The sequence below is a fragment of the Chionomys nivalis genome, chromosome 3 (genome assembly GCF_950005125.1).
Source record: "Chionomys nivalis chromosome 3, mChiNiv1.1, whole genome shotgun sequence".
Taxonomy (NCBI): Eukaryota; Metazoa; Chordata; class Mammalia; order Rodentia; family Cricetidae; genus Chionomys; species Chionomys nivalis.
This window is the reverse complement of record NC_080088.1, coordinates 7,875,326-7,901,041: the sequence shown is the minus strand read 5'-3', so window position 1 is coordinate 7,901,041 and position 25,716 is coordinate 7,875,326. Positions and strand designations below refer to the sequence as shown.

At 46.0% G+C, this 25,716-nt stretch overlaps 1 protein-coding gene across 1 annotated transcript; it reads right to left on the bottom strand.

Annotated features, from left to right (window-relative positions):
- Nucleotides 1-845: 845 nt before the first annotated feature.
- On the bottom strand, nt 846-16,259 carry Mis18a (MIS18 kinetochore protein A). The gene is made up of 5 exons (XM_057765645.1): nt 15,923-16,259; nt 13,324-13,390; nt 7,432-7,554; nt 2,023-2,119; nt 846-1,315 (listed from the first exon to the last, which is right to left on the bottom strand). Exons 1-5 carry the CDS (start codon nt 16,236-16,238, stop codon nt 1,241-1,243), a joined length of 678 nt encoding a protein of 225 aa, XP_057621628.1. The 5' UTR covers nt 16,239-16,259; the 3' UTR covers nt 846-1,240.
- Nucleotides 16,260-25,716: the final 9,457 nt, after the last annotated feature.

Here is a 25,716-nt window from a genome sequence, read left to right as displayed (position 1 = left end):
GGGCGACTATTTCCTCCACCCGCAGACGCAGGCGCTGACCAGTTTCTTACTCGTGGAGAAGGACGATGCATGTGACAGCAACTACGGAAGACTCCAAGCTGTCTGTTTTCAAGTATTTTGCTTTTTCTCTGGAAGAAATGAAGAATGCAGCTATAATCCTATGGTCGTAATACACTTTCATTTTTTTACTTAATGAACAAGATGTTAAGAATGGTCTTTTGTGTGTTGAAGTATTTTCTTCTAAATGTTAAGTTAAACAGGATGGAGCAAGATTAAAATAGACTACAGTGCTAGGAAACCAGCTCAGAAGGGTGGGGAAACCTGATTTTTTTTTCAGTACTTGCTGATTTCTCTAGCATAATAACCACAACACCCCTTTCTGCCCAACTTCAAGCTGCCAGTGGTTTACCCAGCAGCTCAGGTATTTCTGAACATTTCAAATGTCAACACTTGCGTACCACAGGCCCTTCCGTGGCCCATCTTCTGTTTGATGCATATATTCAACTGTCAAATAAAACCACTAAAAGTAGTTCATGCATTCTGTACTGTTGGGTCTGAAATGGCCCCAAAGCCCAGGCACCAGGGGCACACCCTCAGCTACTCTTGCTGTAATTCTAGCGTTCTCAGAAGGCTCCATGAGCGGCGGATAGAAGCTGGGTGAGTCAGCCCTACAGGGCACCAAGACAAGCTTCACCCGTCGCACCTAGAAGGGGGGGCTAGGCTGGGCGGACCACAGTGCATGCTCAGTCAGTACGTGGAGTTCACGGCCCGGGAATTGTTTTTAATCTCACTTAAACAAACAAATGAACCTTCAAGCACTTTTAAATTTTTATTCTCTTCCTTATTATAAAAATACATGTTCCTCATAAAAGTTTTACATTATAGAAAATCCAAATCTAACACATTCCACTAAAATCTTACCCCAGAGATGAGTGATTTTTTACGACTCAGACATAAATATACAAAGTATTAAAAGTCACAAAGTTTTAAAAGAGAGAAAAATGTACACATACAATGAATTTAAAAGAAAAAGAAGACAGAAAAATCACTCTGTTTTTTAATGAAAATAAAATAAAATCTCACACACAAAAAAAAACCTCATTCCAGCATATATCATAAACTGGCTTTAAAATTCAAATCAGGTAACAATTACCTCTTTCCTCTAAAATACTTAGAGCCTGACCATATATTAGGAACAAGAATGGGGCAGGGTGGGGTACGGAACACAGCTCAGCTACGGTCAGCGGCCAGCAGCAGTCAGTTTTGATTCAACCTCCCATAGCTTCGTCTCCAAGGCTCTCAGGACATCTTCCATCTACCGAATTGAAAGAGCATGAAGAAACACAAGGGTTAGTATGATTAATTTCTCACAGTTTAATGGCTAAAATAACTTATGCCATTCTGAATGCTATGCAAGACATTAAGATGTTAGGCCTAACAAACTCCTTAGAGGAGTGAGTCTAACTTGAATAAAACACAATCATAATTTCATTAGCTTTATTTGCAACCCAACCCACAATCTACAGCTACACATGTCTCAAGGAACGTTAGTATTCAGCACTGAGCTGAATACCAGGCAAGCCAATCTGCTTAGGGCCACAAGGTGGCTGAGCAGGCAAAGGACCTGCTGCTGAGCCTGATCGTTTGGGTTCAACCCTGGGACCTGACTGGGGATTCAACAGCCTCTTTCAGCCCCCACAGGCACCAAGCAAGCACATGGCACATGCATACATGCAGGCAAAGCACACAGACACATAAAAGCATTTCAACAATTTAAATATCGCTTTGCTCAAAGTCACAGGTCTGGGTTAGAATGAGTGCTGTTCTGAGCTCAGCATGGACTGTGTTTGGTGTTCTGCTGACAGCCTGAGCTCACAGCTCAACTCCCTAACGGACGATGAGCACTTTCTCACTGCGAAGGGCTGAAAGCAAAACAGAAGACATCACAGGGTCAAGTGGAGGGGTCATCTGGTCACTGCAGGAAATTGTTCAAACGAAGGTATAAATTTAGAGCAAAATTACCTGCTTTATAGACTTCTCTATTTCAACTCTGCTCTCCAGACTGAAAAGCTCCTTGTCTTGCGGCACGATCTGCTTCTCAGAGGACCCTAAAGTGTAACTGAGATGTGGTACCGTAGGAGTTAACGTATGAGAAGGATCTAGCGTCAACTTCACAGCAGCCAGCAATGTCAGCTCCAAGTCCATCTCTCCAAGCACCAAGTAACTGAAGACTGCATTCCCTATTCGTGGAGCCCTTCTGAGGACACTGAACCACATATCTCACTCCTCCCTAATGGCTTCTTCCAAGTAGCCCCACACATCCACTTCCTGTTATAAATATTCCACTCTGGAATAAGCCCCTCCCCAGGCGGTCCGGGGGCAAAGCGACATCACGGCTCAAGGTCGAGGACAAGCAGAGAATCCCTAAGAAACCAAAGCTTGCTTTATGTAACTTTCTAGAAACGTGAATATTTCCAAGTTTGACTTTTAATAAGTAATAATTTAATAAGTAGTAATAATGATCAAGAGTAGAACAACCTCAGGGTCAGACAGACGGTTGGAAGGAGTTGGAAACACCTACTGCTCCTGGAGGGGCTGAGTTCAGATCCCAGTACCTATATGGCAGATGACAACCCTCCCTGACTCCAGTTCTAGAGAATCCCATGACCTCTTCTGGTTTCCAGGGAACCAGACTTGCATGTGGCACACATACATACATGCAGGCAAAACACCCACAAACATAAAATAAAAAGTGTCAAAAAATAAGATTTAGACAACCTCAACACTGTCTTCCAACTTGTTTTCCACAGCTCTCTAGGGTTGTGGAGTGTTATCATTTGAAAACGTACTAAAAATTTCTTTAAAAAAAAAAAAAGCAGCAGCAGCCTGGCCCATAAGAAAAGGAAGTCTGGTGCCAACTATCACATAAAATCTCAACAAAAGGAAGGACACACAATGCCTTCCTATTTCTTTAACGTTTTTATCCATGTAACAATTTTGTGTCATTTGTCAAGGAAGAAGTTTTCTGGGGCTGGAGAGATAGCACAGCAGTTAAGAGCACTGGCTGCTCTCCAGGGGATCTGAGTTCAATTCCCAGCACCCAGAGCACTACTGCCCTCTCCTGGCCTCCACAGGCACTGCACACATGTGATGCACAGGCATAAATATAGGCAAAACACCCACACCCATAAGATAATAAAGGGAAAATGGGTCTTCTTTGGAATCCTATGGATTATATTCCTGAAAAAGAGCACAGTAAACAAAACCACAGGAGGCAATTAACACCTTCTTTAGAAAAAAAGAAACTGGGGCTAGAGAGATGGCTCGATGGTTAAGGGCACTGGCTGCTCTTCCAGAGGACCTGGGTTCAATTCCCATACCCACATGGCAGCTTACAGTTGTCTGTAACCTTAGTTTCAGGGGACCCAACACCCTCACAAGGATATATATGTAGGCAAAAAGCAATGCTCATAAAATAAAATTAGAAAAAAAAAAAGAAAAAAGAGAACTAGAAAAAAGCCACCCTGTGAATAAAAGAGAAAAGAAGAAATGACCTGAGAAGACCAGTGCCATCTAAGTAGTATTTTAACAGTAAATAAATGTCACGCTGGACAAACAATTCCATATAAAACCAGGCTCCTCAGCATGAACTCTGCCCCAAAGGTAACACAATCCTAAACTCAACTCTTAAGGAGAAAAATAACTTCAATGTTGCGACCTTCTAGGGCAAAATATTCTATCCTGTGTCTTATACAGATAGAATCACTTTAAAACCTAAAGCCTAAGCCGGGCGGTGGTGGCGCACGCCTTTAATCCCAGCACTTGGGAGGCAGAGGCAGGTGAATCTCTGTGAGTTCGAGACCAGCCTGGTCTACAAAAGCTAGTTCCAGGACAGGCTCCAAAACCACAGAGAAACCCTGTCTCGAAAAACCAAAAAAAAAAAAAAAAAAAAACCTAAAGCCTAGCATGGTGGCACATCCCTGTGATCCTAGCCCTTGGAAGACTGAGTTCATGGCTAGCCAGGGACACCACCACCTGCAATCTTAAAAAATCTAAGAACAACAAAGCAAGCTGGGAATTTATTTCTGTTTCCTGACTGAGCTGCAGTGTGGCCAGCTGTCTCAAGCTCCCAGGACCGTCTTCCCCACCACTTGACTGGACCCACAAAGTCTGAGTCCAAACAAACCATTCCGTCTTAAAAAGAAAGCCGGCTGGGCGCAGGGGCTCACACCTTTACTTCCAGCCCTTGGGAGGCGGAGGCAGTGGATCTCTAAGAATTTAAGTCTGTACCACAAGATCCAGGCAAGTCAAGGCTACGTAACGAGACCCTGTCTTAAACAAAGCAAAACAAAAAAGGGAAGGTTTTGTTCCAACCGTACAGTGTTAAAATAATTTGTATCTTCCTTACGTTTTATCCTTACTGGGTAACCCGCGACACAGCTCCCTCCTGCCCTGCCTCTGGAGTACTGCGGCTACAGGTGCGTCCCCACGATGGGCTGAAGGGCCCTCTCTTCTATGCACCTGCCCACCCTGAGGTCACTGTCACTGACCCTGATGAGCATAAGTCTGGGACCTGGCCTTCTGCTCTATAACACGGAGCACCACTTGCTTAGTGATGCACGTGAGTTGATTTGTGGATTATAAAATTTTGATTTAGCCGGGCCGTGGTGGCACACACCTTTAATCCCAGCACTCGGGAGGCAGAGACAGGCGGATCTCTGTGAGTTCGAGGCCAGCCTGGTCTACAAGAGCTAGTTCCAGGACAGGCTCCAAAGCTACAGAGAAACCTTGTCTCTAAAAACAAAAACAAAACAAAACAAACAAACAAAAACAACAACAACAAAAAAAGAAGGGCTGGAGAGATGGTTTAGCAGTTAAGAGCACTGGCTACTCTTCCAGAGGTCCCGAGTTCAATTCCCAGCAACCACATGGTGGCTCACAACCTAGTGTGCAGGTATATATACATAGCACTCATATACATAAAATATAAATAAAGTTTTAAAAAAAGATTTCTGATTTAAACTTGTCTGGTTTTAAAAGATGCCAAACACAAAACTATTAATTACTGGAAAAAAATCAATGTTTTAAAAAAATTAAGGAGAAAAATGTAAGAAATTAAACAAGCATGGTAAAAGTAACTCAAGCAAGGAAAGTATTGTCATTTTCCTCTTAGATTGTCCTTTCCTGATAGACAAAGTCTTAGTGCCACATCTTTATAAGGACAAATTGAGAGGCATTGGTATGAGCTGATCTAATTTTGTATTTCCTATTTTAAAAGGTCAATCAATTGGAAGGTCATTAAGACCTCCGCAATTGTTCTGGGGGGTAATGGTTCCCATATCTAGCACTGGCTTTTTCTATCTGGCAACCCAGGGCTTCTGGGATGAGCATAATTTCCTATGTAGGGTAATTCCAATTAAACTCAGAAACATATAAATATATAATAAAACAGCAGGCTTCCATGTGGCCTTCTCAAATGATCAAGGAAGCTACAGATGGCTGATGGCTTCCGGAGGAGGGAAGAGCCATTGTCTTTCAGGGGCAGCCCTGGCAGGTGGACCGTTCCAGTGGACAGCCGCACACCCAGGAGCAGAGGCAACAAAACTGGACTTGATAGGTTATTTAAATTAAAAACAAAGAGGCTTGGAAGTCTTAGAGGGAAGCAGTGGGACGGAGCTGGGAAAAGTTGGGGTGAGGAGGGGTGGATGTGGTCGACACACTGTATAACATTACCACTAAAAACTGTTCATCAAAAAACTATCTGAAATTAGGGGCCCGTAGCACCTAATTCGCCTTGTTTCTTAATACTTTTTAGAAACCTTGAAGAATACAGACATTTTCTCGAATTTTGGAAAAAAAAAAAAAAGAAAATGAACAAAGCAAAAAACAAAAAAAAAAACACCATACAATTATTTTTTGTTTTGTTTCTGTTTGTTTTGTTTTTGAGACAGGGTTTCTCTGTAGCTTTAGAGCCTGTCCTGGAACTAACTCTTATAGACCAAGCTAGCCTCAAACTCACAGAGATCCACCCACCTCTGCCTCCTGAGTGCTGGGATTAAAGGTGTGGCCACCACCACCCTGCCAGACAATTCTTATTATAGTAAACAACTAAGCTTGTATTCCTAGTCTTCCAGAACACCAAAGAAACTCCTTTCTGAACCAATTTTATTACAGTAAATAACTAAGTCTATATTTCTAGTCTTCTATAATACCGAAGGAACTCTTTTGTGAACCAATTTTTGAAATGCCAGTTCTTCCTGACAAACTTCTGGAAGTCAGAGGGGATTCCAAGTCGCATGGATCGGCTGGGCGGTGGTGGCGCACGCCTTTAATCCCAGCACTCGGGAGGCAGAGGCAGGCGGATCTCTGTGAGTTCGAGACCAGCCTGGTCTACAAGACCTAGTTCCAGGACAGGCTCCAAAGCCACAGAGAAACCTTAGCTTGGGAAAAACAAACAACAAGTCGCATGGACCCCAAGGCCAACTCTCTACAGAGCTCGAGGCCGCAATCCTCCTGCCTTCACCTGCCAAGATCCCGGCGCCCCCACCACACTTGGTCCATGCCGTGCTGGGCTCTGGACAAGGGCTTTCTACACACTGCGCTGAGCTGTATCCCCAACCTTTCTCCACGACCGCTTAAGGCAGCAGCAGCTCTCAACCTATGGGTCCCCCTTTGGGGGCTGAACGATTTTTTCATGGGGTCATATACCCACTATTCTGCATATCAGATATTTACTCTGCCATTCATAACACAGCTACAGATAGGAAGTAGTAATGAAATAATGTCATGGTTGGGGTTACTACAATATGAGGAACTGCAAAGGGTCCCAGCACTAGGAAGGCTGGGAAACGCTGATCTGAGAGGTTAACAATGGGGATAGGAAAGTGGGGACTATGCTCACTGGTCCACACAACTGCTCCAAAACATCTTGCCAGGAGTACACATGATCCCAGGGTCTGGGAAGCAAAAGCAGGGGACCATGACTTTGAAGTCAGCTAACAGTGTGTTCTGAAACTGGTGGTGGCACACACTTGCAATCCCAGCACTTGGGAGGCAGAGACAGATGGATCTCTGAGTTCAAGGCCAGCCTGGTCTACAAACTAAGTCCCAGGATAGCCAGGGCTACACAGAAAAACCTTGTCTCAAAAAACCAAAATCAAAAACAAAAAAACAAAGCCCAAAAAAACAAAACTCAATATTTACTTCAAAAAAATTTCTCACATTTTCACCTCTCATTTAGTGTCTGACTTTCCCAATACCAAATAAATTAGACACAAAGTGTGTGTCGGGGAGGGGTGACCGTCAGAAATTATTCCTCAGAAATACACCTGAACCCAGCAGTGCCGATTTAGCTCTGTTGTTCTCATACTAATTCCATTTTCCAACTGTGAGAAATCAATCACGAGGCAGCCACACATCTATGAAGCCTACCTTTCGATGGCTTTCACGCTGAGGCAGAACAAGTCCCTCTTGTAGTCTAGGCTCTTGGGAGTGCATTTGTACACGTAGCCGAGGTTCAAGGAGCAGCCTGTGCAGTACAGAGTCTCAAGAATGCTGCAGTAAAGAAATGACTCTGCTTAGGGGAAAGTAGCAATGCGTATGATGGAAGTCCTCCTTGCTAAAACCCACACGCTGAGGGCTGGCTAGACGGCTCAGCAGGTAAAGGTGCTTGTTGCCAACCATGACAACCTGACTCAATCCCCAGAACCCATATGGTCAAAGGAGAGTTGTCCCGACCTCCACAGACACAGACAGACAGACACACACACACACACACACACGATTTAAAGAAATAAAAATTAAATAAAGCTCTACAAGTCCTGAGTTGCTTCAGGTGAAAAGGAGCTATCTTGATGGTGGTGTTTTCCTTTTGTGGCTTTCTGTTTGTTTTGGGTTTTGGTTTGGGTTAGGGTCTTACTATGTAGCCCACCCCAACTTCAAACTTTTGTCAGGTGTCGTCCTGCCCCAACTTCCCATGGCAAGTGCTGGGGTGACAAGCAAGTGCCACTACAACCAGGTTCATCCTGACTGTATGATGTCATATGTAAGGAAGAAGAAAAACGAGGGTAAGATGGCTGCAGGAGAATACAAACAGCCACTCTAGGCCACAGGGCTCTGGACAGCAAATGGCAAGGACATGAAGGAAAGGCTGAGGCAGGGTTTCCAGAATCTATAGTCCTTGATCTACTATTAAGACAAACTATTTGAAATCTGGAAAATCAACAAAGTCTACACATCCTTTACAATGTCCGATCAATCACCTCGGGTCATCAATGCTCTAGGTAGGAAGGTCGGCAGTTTCCCTGCAATAACAGAGGAGCATTCCCGGCTTTCAGGATACCAGGGTCTGCTGTAAACATCAATTCTGCACTGTGGCACAGAGCAGCAGACAAACAGAACCCAATTCTCTGCTCCCCTAAACACAGTCACACAACACAAACCCAGGCCAGGCCAGGAGTGGTGGCACAAAGTTTTAATCCCAGCACTCAGGAAGCAGAGGCAGGCAGGGTTCTGTGAATCTGAGGTCAGTCAGCCTGGTCTACAGAGCGAGTTCCAGGGAAGTCGAAACCCTATCTTGAAAAACCAAGAAACAAACACACATACACCCACTCCCCACACCAGTTTGCAATTCTGCTCTAATGGGGATCAGGCAGGTTTGCAGACCTTAGGAGAAAAGTTCTCCAAAGTTAGGAGAAGGCATATGGAAAGATTAGTCTGGCTGAGGCCTCTGCTAGGAGAAAAGACAGCCGCAAAGGCTGGGCTGTACTGCCCCATGCAGTGTTAACTAGGTTTGTCCAAAGAGCTCTAGCCCCACTGAGCAGCTCTACCTCATTCTGGTCCCTTATTAAAAAGTTAAATACAGCTTCATAGTTTTCCCTCTTGAGACAAGGTCTTATGTATCCCAGGCTAGCCTTAATCTTGCTATGTCTCTATGCTATGAATAATCTTGAACTCCTGATCCTTCTGCCTCCAAACTTCCAAATGCTAGGATTATAGGCATGTCTCACCATAGCCAGTGAAGGGACTCTGGCCAGTTTGAAAGTGGCAGGCATGGCTTTAGCAGGCCTTGCCCCTCTCTCCCATTCCCTCTGCCTTGTTAAAAACTGTTAGATTACATTCCTGTTGTTGGACTAGAAATCCAAACATCAGGGAGGAGTTGCTCCAGACACCACTCACACAATCACAATTGATGCAAAAGCAAGAGGATTTTTATTCTGTCATGACAGGGTCCTTCAGGTTCGGGATATGAAGGACATCCGATAGCTGTTACAGTCCATCTTTTAAAGCAAAAAGCCACAGCACAAGGGGGGAACTTATTGGATTGGCTTATTCAAAGGGTTACTAGTAGTGATTGGTCTATTCCAGGGCAGGAGAACAGCTGCGTGGTCAGGTGATAAGGGAGAGCATCTGTGGTCCATCCTGACCTTGGCCCAATAACTAAATCAATACATCAGGAACTGAGGTGACATCTGTGGGTTGTCTTTGCCTCAATTCCCAGAATGGAGTTATGTTTGAAGATTGTTCACAAGGACACAGGGGGATGAGCAGTCCAGCATGTGTGTGTGTGGGCGACTGTCCCGTTTCCAAGAGAGAGTGAGTGTAAGGTTTTAGAAAAATGTCTTAGGGTTGAGGGGGCTTACAAATGCATTTAGAGTCTTTCACTATCTCGAAAAACAATAAATAAATAAATAAATAAAGTAATAAACCTTTAAAAAAAAAGCAAACAAATAAAACCATCTGCTGTAGGAAGTCTTACAACCAGTGGTTTCCGCCCACTGGGGCGTGGCCTCTTATACTATACATGCTCATGTAGAGCTTGCCTCCAGCCTCTTTTCCCTGCCGCTCTTTCTGGTTGTTGGATTCACTTTCTGTTCTCCATTCAAGCAGAATTCTGATTTGTGAGTTTACCCCTAAATAAATAACCATCTATTTCTCAATTCTGATCTAGTGTGGGATTTCTTTTAAGCATCCTTCCACATTTGGCACCCAACGTGGGACCGGACTCCACGCCTCCTGGGTGGACAGCCTAACGGCCTAGCCAGTCCACGCCCCAGACAGTCTCTCAACCCTGCCCACTTGGCTTGCTTTTATCTAAGCCGTTTTTTGTAGAATCCCCACCACAGCAGAGTTTACTGCATGTAGCATCTTAGAAATTTCCCAAGTGCACCCACAACTGCTGCATTCCCTGCATTCCCTGGCCCGGATCCTTGCCCCATGGTGACTTGTGCAGCTTCCGGTTTCTGCTCCCTGCCCATGAGTTCTGGGTTTCTTGCTCCATGTATGGAACTGATTGAATTGCTTTTAATTTGTCAAGCAAAGCATATTTCTCAGTATCCTTCCACAAACATCTTAGTAGATCCCAAGTAGAAAACCCCACCTACACTGCCAATGATGAACAGGCAAATCTACATGCTCTGTCTATATCAAGCTTCATAGTAATTAGGAGGCTACATCACATTGTCAAGATTGTTAATCAAGAAAAAGATTTAGAAAAACCTGAGATTTGAACTCTAAGGATATACTGATAATAAGTGGGTAATCTGAATTTTCAGAATCAACCACAACCTGTACAAAACTCACATGAGCCCTCTCACATCTTGGTACCATTGAATGTGGTCTGTCTTCCCAAGCTGGTCAAGAAACTTAAGTGAACAGTGCATGGCCCTCAGAACTGGGGTCTCCTGAAGGTGACTAAGACTGGACAGTCATCATGGTAGAGTCCCAATGACTAAATCCTGGTGGCTTTATAAGAGGAAGCCAGAAGAGATACCCATCCTCTAGTTTCAATCTGGCCACAGTACACTCTGCACCATCTGGGGCTCTGTCATCAAGAAGGCTACCATTGGACATGGCCTTTAGACAACATACCCCCAGAACCATAAGCCAAAGTGTAGTGGCACTACATTTGTATTTTAATAAATAAAGCTTGCCTGAAGATCAGAGAGTAAAACAGCCCCACTGATCAGCCTTACAGACCAAGTAACAGTAAACACACACCCTTTTTTTGGTTTTTCGAGACAGGGTTTCTCTGTGGTTTTGGAGCCTGTCCTGGAACTAGCTCTTGTAGACCAGGCTGGTCTCGAACTCACAGAGATCCGCCTTCCTCTGCTTCCCAAGTGCTGGGATTAAAGGCGTGCGCCACCACCGCCCGGGTAAACACACACCTTTAATCCCAGTAGCCATATTAGTTGCCATAGAAACCAGGCAGTACACATCTTTAAACCCAGCCCTAGAGAGGCTTATAATACAGGAGGAGACAGCTCTCAGGCACAGTCTCATTCTGAGATTCCTGGAGGCTGAATCGCCATTTTCAAACAGAGGTTGAGGTGAGAGCCAGTGGCTGGCTGCTCTGTTTTTTTGATCTTCAAGTTGAACCCCAATTTCTATCTCTGAGTTTTTATTAATCGTGATTCAGCAAAGCAAGCCTCCCTCCTTTATAATTTAGCATGGTCAGGTACTTCATCACAACCCACACTAATCCAGACCCTAGAATAATCTTGGGGAACAGCAGGGAGTGGGTAGCCACTACTAGACTATCATTAGCAAGACTGAGAAGCAATACCAGAAACCATAAATGACTTTAATCAAGGAACTGGCTCAATCATAAAGCAGGGAATCAGAAAAGCACGGGAGGCTACAGTTACCTCCACAACTTAAGCCTTTTGAAGCCCACCCCTGTGCTCTGGCTGACCACTGGAATGCCCCAGTCAGTCACTCAGTAGAAGACATCCTAAGGCCTGGTAATGATGGTACACGCCTTTAATCCCAGCACTTGAGAGGCAAAGGTAAGTGGATCTCAGTGAGTTCGAGGCCAGGGTAGTTTACAAAGCAAGTTCCAGTAAAGCCAGGACTGTTACACGGAGAAACCCTGTCTCGAAACAAACAAACAAACAGAAAACAGAAAGAACATCCTAAAGCAATACAGCATTCACAAGGCCTAGTGAAACCCAAGACAACTGACGGCAACACAAAGGGATGTCTAGGTGACACAGTAAAGATCACTGGGTGAGGAAGGCAATTCCCTTCTCCGATCTCTACCAATTCTGATTACAAAAAGAGCAGCCCAGTTTTCACACCACACTGCTGTCAACATAGCTGTAAACTGTTCAGCATCAACAGACCTGACCACAGGCTTAGAACCCAGCACAATAGCTGTGAGATCTAATATCTGCTTTACCGTAGTCTCTAGAGCTGCTTCTGAGCTGACTTAATGAAAACATACTAAGTACAAAAGAGTGGACCTGGTCCACAGGCATGACAAATGGAGACTCGAGCAGGGAAGCAGAAAGGAGCACTGCAGAGGCAGATGGGAAACTCCAGCACCCTGGACTTACTAGGACCAGTGCCAGAGCCTAGTGAGAGGCAGCTCCTGAGCTAGAGAGATGGCTCAACAGTTAAGATCACTGGCTGCCCTTGCAGAGAACCAGGTTCAATTCCCAGTACTCACATGACAACTCACACAATTCCTAACTCCAGGGGATCCAATGCCCTCTTCTGACCTCTGTGGGCCTCAGGCACACATGTGGTGAACATATATACATAGCACTCATACATATGAAATAAGGATAAATAAATCTAAAAAACGTGAGATTTCTAAGCAGTACATCTATCCACCAGCAACATAACCTGTCATACCTACATATCATCTTTCCCGATACCGATGCAATTTTCCTTGAGTTTCTGTACCGCTGAACTATACTTTATCTGAATAAGGTATTCTAGATTATTAAAGCTTTAATGTCAGTATCACCTTTTGCTTCTCAGGGTACTACCTAAAGTTAGTTTCTATGCCTCAGCAAGACACAGTTCCTATTTGGGGTAGCAATTACAAAAGGCAGGAGGACTTCCCACTCAGTTTGTTGAGGACAGCACTTGCAGCCACTAGATGACAGCCACAAGGGCTCTCTCCCCTCAGCCCTAGCAGTGGCCACCAGAACCGAGGGCTGCCATGTAGAGCCAGTCTGTCTGTACCCAGTGGCTGTGGATGTGGATTCTGTATTACATTTCCTGTCTGTGCCAGGACATGGAAGAGGCAGGCAGCACTGAACAGGGCTCCTCAGGCCTGGAGATTTTCAGATGCTCTACGTTTACTTTTCATTTTCTTCACTCCAAACCCAAAGCCTTAAAATCAGTGTCAGCTACACCTTTAGAAACTTCCACTTTCCTATCAGGGCTGTCACCACTGAATAATGGATATTTACTTCTTTTATGTGTTTGTTCAATTACCACAAAAAGTTACATCCCAAGTAATCTCACAGAATTGTGGAAGACTTTTCCTTAAATATTTTCTCTACATGATATTCACATAAACACCTTACTTACCAACCGTCTTCACCTTTGCACTTGGACAGTTTCTGCTCTTTATCCACAGACACATTAGAGGACACACCTGGGAGAGCAGCACTTGGTTAGCACGATCTGTTACAGTACACCTGAGGACAGAGAACTTTTAACTTTTATTCTAGAACTCGGAGCACTAGGGGGGAAAAAAAGGACCAACTCAGAGCACTAAGGGAAAAAAATCACCCAAACACTGGGGTTGCCAGGGCATATACATGGTTCAACACTAAAGGTACAAGGGCCTTCTGGGAAGAGAAGGTGGAATAAGAACTACTTCATATCCTCTGAAAACTAACAGTACTCATAAAGTGAACAAAATTACCAGGGACATCAATGGTGGAGAAGCGCATGCTAGGTGGAGTGAAACTGGGCAGAGACCAAGGAAGATGGTCGTCCCTGTACTGCAGCACACAGCTCCTCTCTCTAAAAGTAACTGAGCAGGTCCCGGGACACCAAACATCTTGTGCTTGAGCACCTCACAGCTGGGCCAGGGAAGCAGTACAAAACACCCCCAGAGGGAAACGAAGAAGCGGCATCATTTAGTCAATGTCTCCATGTCACCCTTTCCACAGTTTGCCCTGGTAACCCCCACACCCATATATTCAGTTGCTCCGATTGGAAGCCAAGATGGAGTCCATGCGTCTGTTTTGGTTTTTACAGCTCTGGTGTCAGTTGTGCCTCACAAATCTACTCCACCCCGGAAACACCAGCACCCCCTCCCACAGGACAACTGCTGTAGCAGAGCTGGTTAGCCTCCTTCCCTCCTTGCCTGCTCCAGGAAAGCCCGTTCTGCCCCTCCTCTGCCCCAGATCCACTCATCAGATAGATCCCCATTCTTCATGACAGTCTACGGGTCCCTTCATCTCCTGGACCCTTCCGAAGCTTGCATTTAGTTGCACTTTGGCAACACAGGCCTGGGATCCTTTGGGTCCCCTGGGATGTGTGTGTGGGGGGGGGGGGGGGAACGACCCAAGTTAGCATCTATGGATAAAGGTTTTCCAGCCCCCAAACTTAACATTTCCTTGGGGACTAGAAAGACACTGGTGAGAACTAAACAAGCAATTCAGGAATGGGAAAGTTACAATTTCTTTTCATTTTTATTAATTCGTTTTTGAGTGTTTTGCCTGCCTGCAGGTATGTATGCACAGCAAGCACGTGTGTGGTGGCAGCGGACCCCTGTAACTGGAGCTGGCAACAGTGGTAAACCAGCCTGCCAGTGCTGGGAACTGCGCCCTCTGCAAGCACTCGACCCCGACTCATCTCTCCAGTCCCTGTTTTTTTTAATACGTTAATACAACTACTGGGGTTGAGAAATGAGTTTATAAATATACCAAGAAGGCTAAATCAGCATGTTGTGGCTGTAAATAAAATGTAAGCATTGAGCCTATAATCCTCACTACTTAGAAAGCTGACGTAGGATCAGTAGTTCAAAGCCATTCTGGGAAACACAGAAAACAATTTCAAAACAGGAAAAAAAAACCTAAGAATTGTAAATGTCATAAACATGAACAAAGCTAAATAAAACACTCCAACTGGGAACAGAAATTAATCTGAAAATTGATTAGTAACAATTAATAAAATTTAATCTAAAGATTAATCTTTTCTTGAAACTTTTACACCCTTCTGCATTGTTTAATAAATGCAAAGGGGGTAATTCCAGTGAATCACTATGGGAAACTTTATAAAAGACTCAGAAAGAATTATTAATATGGGGATAAATAAACTCATCTAGTTTACACAGGTTATATTCTAAAACCTAACAACAGTATTAATACATCAGAAAGCAAGATAGAAAAGCTATTAAAAAACGGAAAAAATGAAAGTCTTAACGTTATTTCTTTAAAACACATAAACAAAATAAACCCATTATTATACTATATCAAAAATCTCAGCCCAATTTTAGGCTGTCCAAATTAACAGTGGCAATGCTAAACTTCTATCAAAGATGCTAACAAGGTGGATCACTCCTAAAGAAATCGCCTATTTAATCATCCCGTTTTCCCATGTATTATCCCACATTCTGGAGAAGAGACAACTGAGGCACAAGCTATCTGAGAGTTAACCCAAGGACAGCTAAAGTCGATGGCGGCCCACAATCTCCCCACACACACACACCAGCAACTGTATGGGTTTTTTTTTGTTTGTTTGTTTGTTTGTTTGTTTTGTTTTTTGGTTTTTTCGAGACAGGGTTTCTCTGTGGCTTTGGAGCCTGTCCTGGAACTAGCTCTTGTAGACCAGGCTGGTCTCGAACTCACAGAGATCCGCCTGCCTCTGCCTCCCAAGTGCTGGGATTAAAGGCGTGCGCCACGACCGCCCGGCTAACTGTATGGTTTTAACACTTGAAGCTGTAAGGCCATGGGCTAACGGAGCCCGTCAGATTTGAAAAATCTTGACACTGCCCTGAAACGCTCGGTCACTTGTTTCTGAATAATGTCCACGACGATGCTCAACCGAGGCCCTTCTGGACCGGTCCCTCGTGAGCCACCGACAGGACTCCCCTCCTCCCCGTTTGCTCACGCCCCCCCCCCTCCGGGAAGCCCTCCCGCCGGAGACGACGCTACCGGCCCGAGCCAGAACTGACAGCTTAGAAGGATGCAGCTCTTGTCCTCCTGGCTGGTCACCCAGGTGAGCGAGTCGCCCAGCGGCCGGCGACAGCGCGCGCACAGGAACACGAGCGGGTAGTCCCCGGCCGCCGCGGCCGCCTTCTCGCACCGTTCCGGCTCCGCCTCCGTCTCCGACGCGACCGCGCTCGACATGCTCGCCCACTGCTGAAGCAGCTGGTGGCGGATCGAGCACTCTGACAGCCGCTTCTCCAGAAGCGAGGAGTCGCTCCACCTGTCCTGGCGGTTGCCTGCACATGAAGCAGGGTGGCAAGCCATCGAGCACGGACCCGCCATGGATTACAAATCCGCCGCGCCCCAGAGGCCCACGGGAAATGCACAGCTGCGCACGCGCGAGGACCAAGAGGCGGGGCTGCGCGCTAGGGGTGGGGCCCGAGGACCCGACAGCAGCTAACGCGCATGCTCGTCGTCGAGCTGGCGGGAGCTGTGCTCTTCTAGTCAGCGTCTTGCGATCTCCCTCGGCCCAAAAGCCGAGTGTTATAAGGAGACCTGCGTCTGTGTCATCTCCTTCCGCCACCGTAGAAGAAGTCGAGGGTCTCAAATGAGCTCACCTAGTCCTTCCCCACCGTGAGCACGAGTGGACATGCCCGGGCGGGGTTAGCAGAGCTGGGCGCTGGTGGCTCTCGCCTTTAATCCCAGCACAGCAGAGACAGGAGGATCTCTGAGTTCGAGGCCAGCCTGGTCTAAAGAGCTAGTTTAAGAAACCCTGTCTCGAAAAGCAAAACCAAACTTTACTTCCTATTTTAGTGTCTCTGGCCACTAGCAAAAGGTTTTGAATCCAAAGTCTTGAGGTTGACCTAGCACTTCCACAAAGTGGGAACACGCCAGGAAATTATTTTTGCCCTCTCTAAATATGACTAACTTCTTGTTTGTTTTTTGAAGCTGTTGTGTTGTTCATGCTGCCTTGGAGTTCACTATGTAGCCCACCCACAGTGACCCTCCTGCTTCAGTCTCCCAAATGCTGGGATTACAGGCCAGCCTTTGAGTGATTCTTCCCATATTAAATGATCGGTAACCCCTGAGCTATTAATGAAGACCAAACAATGGAACATGTGTGAGGATGCCATGCCTGTGTTAATTAGCTTCCAAGTAGAAGAAAAGCGCTTCAAAGAAATAGGGCTTTTCCACCCAGCGAATTATCTTTTTTTCCTACTGCTTTTTTAGAGTGACCCTGCCCTACACTGTCTGTGTTACCTGTGTTGCATGAGTAGTGGAGGTTGGGTGGCATCTCTGGAATTCAATGGACGATTGTTTGCCTCAGACTTAGGGATCCCACGGTCAATACTAAAAATATCCCAATAAGTCAGTCCTTCGTTCTCAGCAAAAATACCTTGTTGTAAGAGACACAACTCTCACCTGAAAGCGGCTAACAGTTTATTATGGCGCCAACTAGGAGTGGCCATGGCCCAAGAACTTGGATTCCATGTTCCAATGTGGTATCAGTTTCATCAAGTTTTAATAGTATGTGAGGGGCACAGAAAAGAAACCACCAAAATGACCCATTTGACCACGAAAGAGGGTGGGTTTTATTGTAGCTAAGAAAGAGAAAATGTCCAGAGGCATCTGGGAGAGTTCCAGAATAGAGAGAAAAAGATGCTGGCCATGGCCAGGGTTGTCTGCAAGAGAAGGGAGAATAGCAGGAGAGAATAGTAGAGATGGTGAGATGGGGGAGGGAAAACCTTGTCATTAGAGAATGAAGGGGTGCCTGGGGGAAGGGAAGCCTCTGAGCTGGGACAGGTCTGGGAATTTGAGGTAGAGGAGGGGGTGAGAAGGACTAAGATGTTAGAGTTGGGGGTTTGAAGTGTATGACAGCTACTTGTGAAAAGGGACTCTAGGAACCAAAACCAGCATGGGGTTTGATATGCAACCACAGGCATTTGTCAATGGAGAGCTGTATGTTCCTTCTGCCAGAGAGGCAGGGGATAACTCCTCTTGGAACCTGTTGCACAAGTTCCGGAGGAACGCTGGCTCTCCTTTAACTACCAGAAATCCTCTGTGGTCCAGCTTGAGGTGGGCCAAGACCTGTTAATTCAGGATATATGCACTTCCCGAGACTTAAAAGTAAGGTAACAGAACAAAGAATACCACAAACCAACCAGTGTTTCAAATACACTGGAAGGTACAGCAGGCAATGGGAACCCTCTGCCGGAGACTCCAGTGCCATCTGAGCAATGGGAACCCTCTGCCGGAGACTCCAATGCCATCTGAGCAATGGGAACCCTCTGCTAGAGACTGCAGTGCCATCTGAGCAATGGGAACCCTCTGCTAGAGACTGCAGTGCCATCTGAGCAATGGGAACCCTCTGCCGGAGACTCCAGTGCTATCTGGCCGTATTCTTAGCATTTGGGTTGGAAGCTAGGGATCTGTTTGTACATACAGGGAAGGGCAATAAATGACCATCTAAGGGGACTAAAGATAACCCAAAATAATTGGGCTCTGAATTTAACAGCATTCCAACCGCTGCCCGTCATGGAAGTTCTGGTCCTTCAATTGGCCTTTGTGATCTCTGCCTCTTTCCAGGAATTCCTTCAGAGTTCCAAGATCGCTGGTGGAGGCAGGAAATAGTATTCATCGCCAAACACTCTAGAACCCATGTTTTGCCAAACTCGATGGCGTAGGAGGGAAAGAGAAGGAAAGAGAGCTGGAGACAAAAAGAAGAAACTTCAAGAAGAAATGAATAGTTGAGGCCTTGACCATTTTGCTGGAAGAATTGTGGATTGATTTTATTTACATTTATCTAAGAGGGAATGCAAATGTTGGACGTCAGAGGACACCTAGGAGTCAGTTCTTTTCTTCCTGGAGATTGATCTCAGCCTTGTTGCTGGGCACCTTCAACCTCTGAGTCACCTCACCACCCTGAATTATGGATTCACAAAAGTGCGCCGGCAGCTGAGGAAAATGGGAAATTAATAACTGTTGATTACAATCACACTGATTTTAATTGCACTTGCACACCAGAATGACAATAAGGTGTGATTGCAGGTCCACAGAGGCAGTGACTGACTTCTCTGGTAGGCAGGTTTGGTGGCTGACTTCTCTGGTAGGCAGGTTTCATTGTGGCCGCATTCAAAGACCATTTAGATGTGTGTTGTGGGTGGGATCCAAATGGTACCCAAGGCTGCCTTCCCTGACCAACTGGCACCAGAATGACACACTATGTCCTCAGCCCCCAAGGACCTCTGTCACCATAAAGAGCCCTTCTTAGGGGATACAACCCACTGGATGATAATCGGGGGTGGGGGACTGGGGGCACGATATTTATATCTGTGTTCCAGGTGGGAATCAGGACTATTTCTCACCTTCTTAAAAGTCCTCAGGACATTCTTTAAATAGGGTTTCTTCTCTCTTCTATTCGATGAGTGGAATCACGATTTCCCAGTCCTCAACCAATCCTTGTTCCTCGTGAAGGTTAAAAACAAACAGGGAGAGCATGTGGTTATCCGCAAAACCGCAATACGATGGGGCTGAACAACCCACAGTCTTAATTGATGTTTCTGTTCTAATGATGAAAAAGCTGGCAGAGATTTATGAGAGCCTGGACTGCTAACTACTGAGCACACCCTCCCCTTCTAGGGAAGCTGCTCCCTTTCTCCAGGGAAAAGAATAGTGTAACCATCCACGTCTCGAGATATTAAACCGGAAGAAACGATGCCAGCAGTCAAGGCCTTGGAGGCATTTGTTAGAGTAAGTAAGCCTTCGTTATCTCAGAGTTGTCCTTCGTGGGAGATTAGCTTCCTCTAATGCCCAGAGATGGGAGGAGTTGTTTAATATGTAAATATGTTTAATATGTTCTTTTTTAAATCTAGAATGCTGTCACACCGATTACTTCACCTTAACAGCTGGTAAACCATTAGACAGAAGCCGAATTTTCAAACTAATCTAATCAAATTGTGCTCAGTTGGCAATGAAGGAAGGCGAGCAAGAGGGTGGAGAGGTAAAATCTCCAGCTCCTCAGCCGAAAACATCTGCACTGGGTGTGAAGCCCTCCCCGCCCTCCACCTGACCTGCTAGACACTTCAGCACAGACCCTCCCCGCCCTCCACCTGACCTGCTAGACACTTCAGCACAGACCCTCCCCACCCTCCACCTGACCTGCTAGACACTTGAGCACAGACCCTCCCCGCCCTCCACCTGACCTGCTAGACACTTCAGCACAGACACGTACAGAAACTTGATGACTTTTAGGAAAGTCCAAGAGTTCCTGAAAACCTCTTCTTCAACCCTGAGCCCCCATCCCTACCCCCAAATCTTGCTGGTATATGCTAAGAGTTGGGGTGCCTTGTGGCATAGGCAAACTTCTGGAGAAAGGAGTGTAGGCCATGAGACACCCTGACTCTTAGGGTGTACCCCAAGGAAAACCACAAGATTTCAGGTCATACACACACAGCTGGTAACCATGTCATGCTTTAGAGATGAATGGAACTCAGAACGCTAAGTTCTTGGGACTGGGAAAATGGGTCAGTCAGCAAATTTCTTGCCATGCAAGAATGAGGAACTGAGTTCAAGCCTCATAACCCACATTTATGAAAACAACAACAAAACAAACACAAACCAGGCAGCACTAAATGCGCACGGTTCTAGGGGCTGAACTGAGGGGCTCCTCGTGTTTGCAAGGCAGGCAACACTTTACCCATGGAGTTGTTTCCCAAGCAGGATAGCTGCTCGGCTATCAGATTCCCAGTTACACAACATGGCTTTTAAGTCATGTTTCTTACAGAAAGGTTTTAAAAGGAGCCAAGCATTTTCAGCTTCATTAAAATCAAGTTATTAACATTGGTAAAATGCTATTCATGAATCAAATATAAATTCTTCTGGACTCCCTCAGATTTTCCACTGACATCCTTGTCTCCTTCCTCAAGATCTAACCCAGAATGCCATGGTGCAGTGAGGCGTCTGTCTCCTTCATCTATCCCAGTCTCTAGGACATCTTTAGCTTCCTCTCGTCTTCCTGGCTTGGACTCTTCTAATGGAGACCAGGAAGTCATTTTGTTGGACACCCTTGATTTAGCTTTGCCTAATGTCTGAGTCAGAGTTGCTGGGGTCACACGTTTAGCAAGAGCACCACAGAGGGAGGTGATGTGTCCCTTGGGGCACATGGCAGGGACACAGCCATCACTGCCTGCCAGTACTTTGAGATGCAGCACCTGGAGGTTTCTTGTGGTTGTTCTTCTCTGTGTAAACAGTATTGCTTTATATTGTTATTCAAATCAGTGATTAACAATTTGGAGATCCTTGTTAAATTAGGCAAAGATTGTTTCTTGGCAAACTTTCGCTTGCGAATTTGACCTCCATCTTTACGGGCCCAACAGAGTCTTGTTCTCGATAGATGAGCTCGTTGACAGGTGACGATTTTCCGATTCAGTTTGATTCCTTTTCTCAGTCAAGGATTTGACCCATGCTATTGTTTTTAACTGTGAATGAGGGACTGAACCTAGAGCCTGGGTACTGGTAGGCAAGCATTGTCTCTACCACTGAGCTACATATGCCTCGAACAATATAAACAGATGGGGGGTAACCATGGCTTTTCACCCTCGAAGACTCCTCTACCCCATGCCCACTTAAATACTCTCCTATGCCAAGCTCCGGCCCCTGACTCCTAAAACCAATGAACCTTTTGTTTTCTGCTTGAGTTCACACTGGTTTAGGTTGTGACGATGTGGGATGCACCCAGGAAAGACATCTATCTATAACTACAATCCCACCCATGGCGTTCCCTTCTCTCGGTGTGGTTTACCCCTTTGTTTCTGTGGCTTTCTGGTCCTCTCTGGTGCCTCTGAATAGTTGTTTTATTATATCTTATCCATATTTTGTAATTATTACCTGGAGACCCATTAGTAGGATATGTGCTACTCTACACACACACACACAAACACACACTGATGGAGGAAGGTCATTGGCTAATAAAGAAACTGCCTTGGCCCATTTGATTGGCCAGCCTTTAGGTGGGTGGAGTAAACAGAACAGAATGCTGGGAGGAAGAAGAAGTAAGCTCATACGCCTTAGCTCTGCTCTCTGGGGCAGACGCGATGAAGCTCCGACCCAGGATGGACGTAGGCTAGAATCTTCCTGGTAAGCGCATCTTGGGGTGCTATACACATTAATAGAATAGGTAATCAAGATGTAAGAATTAGCCAGTAAGAAGCTAGAGCTAATGGGCCAAGCAGTGTTTAAAAGAATACAGTTTGTGTGTCGTTATTTCGGGGCGTAAGCTAGCCAGGCGACCGGGAGCTGGGTGGCAGGAACACAGCCCGCAGCTCCTACAGCAACACACAAACACACACACGTAGCATGATTAATAAAAACTCAGAGACAGAAATTGGGGTTCAACCTGAAGGTCAGAGAAGCAAAACAGCCAGCCACTGGTTCTTACCTTGACCTCAGTCTGAAATGGCGATCCTGCCTCTGGGAGTCTCAGAATAAGAATATGAGTGAGAGCTGTCTCCTCCCGTCATATAATCCTCTCTAGGGCTGGGATTAAAGGCGTGCACCACTACTGCCCAGTTTCTATGGCAAAATAGTTTGGCTACTGGGATTAAAGGTGTTTGTTACCACTGTAACACTGTAAGGCTGATCAGTGCATCTGTTTTACTCTCTGAACTTCAGGCAAGCTTTATTTATTAAAATACAAATGAAATATCACTACACACACACACACACACACACACACACACACACACACACACACATATATATATATATATATATATACCTACCTGATTAGGGTTTTAGTTTAGTACTTTCATAGTTAAACAGCTTAGCTTAGAATGGTTGACAGTTACAGAATTTTTGCAGCTTTTTAAAAATTTATGGAACAAGTTTAATCTGACTGATATTATCAATAAATTCTGACAACTGGTAAATCATAGTCTTTTTCTTACATATTTTACAAAGCATCCAGAGATGTTAAAACAAGTAAAGGAGTGGATTAAAAACTCAGCAGAAGCTGCCCAGACTGGATTAGGTAAAGGGACTGAAAGAACTGAGGATGTAAAGGAACAGCAACACAGGCATTTCACCAGTCACCTCGTGCTGTGTAAGACAGCACCCCAGATTAGAGACTTGAAATAGCCATTTGGGCTCGGGAGACGGCCCTATTGGTAAATTCTGCTTGCCCTGGACCTGAGTTCAAGCCCCAGAGCCCATGTCAGAAAGTAACAAGATGTGACAGACAGTGCACACGTGTAATCGCAGCACTAGGGAGGCAGATACAGGCACCCCCGGGACTCACTGGCCAGACAGTGAGATCCTGGTCAGTGGAAAATCAGGTGGATGGCTCTTGAGAAATGATAGTTGATTGTCCTTGTCCTTGGGCACACACCACACACCCCACAGAGGAAGGGGTTAGAAGAGACAGAAGGGGGGGAGAGAGAGAGACAGAGGAGAGAGACAGAGAGACGGGGGGAGAGGAGGGGGCAGAGGAGGTATATTATATTACCAGGGGTTTGCCCGGCTCTTGACCGTGCAACCTCACCCCGGTCCCCAGGAGGCCAGGCCCTGCTGCTGGGGCTGCAGAAGAATGAGTGTATGTCAGATAGCGAGAGGTTCTCAGCCTTCCTAACACTACAACCCTTCAATACAGTTCTTCATGCTGTGCTGACGTCCAACCATAAATTATTTTGCTGCTCCTTCATAACTGTAATATTGCTAGTTATGAATCATAATGTAAATATCTTATATGCAGGATATCTGATTCGTGACCCCCAAGGGGGTCTTGACCCACATTGAGAACTGCTGTCTTAAGACCTTGGCCTGGAACTTGCACAAATGTCTTTGTGTTTTGTTTTGTTTTCAGTGCTGGGAATTGAATGGGCCCAAGGCCCTGTAGCTGCTCTGCATTGTGCTCTGCCACTGAGTCACATCCCGGGTCAACATAACCTCTTAGATGCTGTATCAATTACTCAAAGTCAAACCAAATCACAAGGGCAGCTCGTGTCCAGGAGCTCGTGGGAAAGGGAATTATGCAATATCTCTATAACTACCTAGGAACTAAAAGGGGAGATTGCTTCATACCCTATGCTCATGACATCAGAGATCAAAGGCGTTACGCTGGGCTGCATTACACGATCGCTCATGTGTATGGGTCTTATTTGAGATTTCTGTGTGACAGGGTGAGAGAGTGGCAAACCAACTTCCTTGATCTGTAGCTGGGCTTTTATGCTAAAGAGGCGGTATGGAGACTCACGATTGTCAGAGGATCCAATCACAAGTTAACAAGAACTGGAACTCAGCCCACACTTTAACCTCCAGGGAGGGAAGGCTACCTCTCACCTTGAACTTGAGACCAGCTACCAGGACCTAGTGATTTAATGTTTCACGTCTGTACCCCAGAACCTCGAGACCCATCCAGGAGGATGGGGTGCAGGAGGTGATGGGGTTGTGCATGGAGAAGGCCAGGAAGCTTCCTACCTCTGCCCGGCACCTCAAAACTGAGGGAAAAGCCAAATAAACCCCTTCGTTTCCTATGCTTATAGCACCAGCCTTAGAGGACTCGCAGCTAACATCACCCTTGGCTCTCCTCCAGGTCACGCCTCTGGCATGTGCTAACAATTGCTAACATCACCCTTGGCTCTCCTCCAGGTCATGCCTCTGGCATGTGCTAACTGTTGTCTACATTTTGGTTCAAAATTTGGAGACCACTCTCATCTGTCTTTGGTGAGCTAGCATACAGCCCTTGACTTGTTCCTCTACAGAGGGTGATGTTTTGATGTCAGAGAGCTGAAAAGTCCACCCTTAAAGCAAACCAATATCACTGTGTTCTGAAAATGTGGCCTCTGACAACTCATGAAGCTAGACCACACATGCACAGGCCACTCATCATTCTATTGCCCTGCCCTCCCATCACCCCTTCCCTCCATCCCCCCATTCCCTTCATCACCCCTTCCCTCCATCCCCCCATTCCCTCCATCCCCCCATTCCCTCCATTACCCCTTCCCTCCATCCCCCCATTCCCTCCATCCCCCTTCCCTCCATCACCCTATCCCCTATCACCCCTTCCCTCCATCACCCCTACCCTCCCATCACCCCTACCCTCCCATCACCCCTACCCTCCCATCACCCCTACCCTCCCATCATCTTTTCCCCTGTCTCAGACCAGCCTGCTTCTTTACACCATAAAAGTCCCTACCCCCATCCTCAGGTTACAGAATTGAGACTTGGTTCTTCTGTGTCCTCCATCTTTGCCTCACAAAAAGATTCTCTACTGTAAAAACCACTTTCAGTGACGGTCACACGCTAGTGGACAAATCAGGCCTGGATGGGTAGCGACAGCTTCTGTCTGGTTATACCTGAGTGGTATCCTTTTATGATAAGCAAAGTCCTGGGAACCAGGGGAGGGGAGGAGAGGGGCTTGTTAAACCCGAACTGAGGTGACAACCTGGGGTTTGGGATTAAAGCTGAAGCAGGCAACTCTGTGGGACTGGCCCATTCCCTGAGGGCTCTTCAACCTTGGGCAGTTACTATCAGAACCGTGCTCAGGAACTCACCTGGTATGAAAATCCTGCACTTCTGCTGAGAGGTGAGACGCAAGTTACCCCTTGCTTTTCTAAGGAAAGACTGCCACTTTGCTTTGGAAATCCAAGCGCGACTCCCTCCTTCTAGCCCACTGAGGACCTCCCAGATCTCCCAGCAGAGTATCTGCCGTGGCATTGTCTGGGGTGTATCTGTTGATACCCACCAATGGAGACCGGAGTCAACACTTAGAAAACAAGCAGGACAACAGATCCAGGATTGGTGCAGAACTTCCAAAGGCAGAACT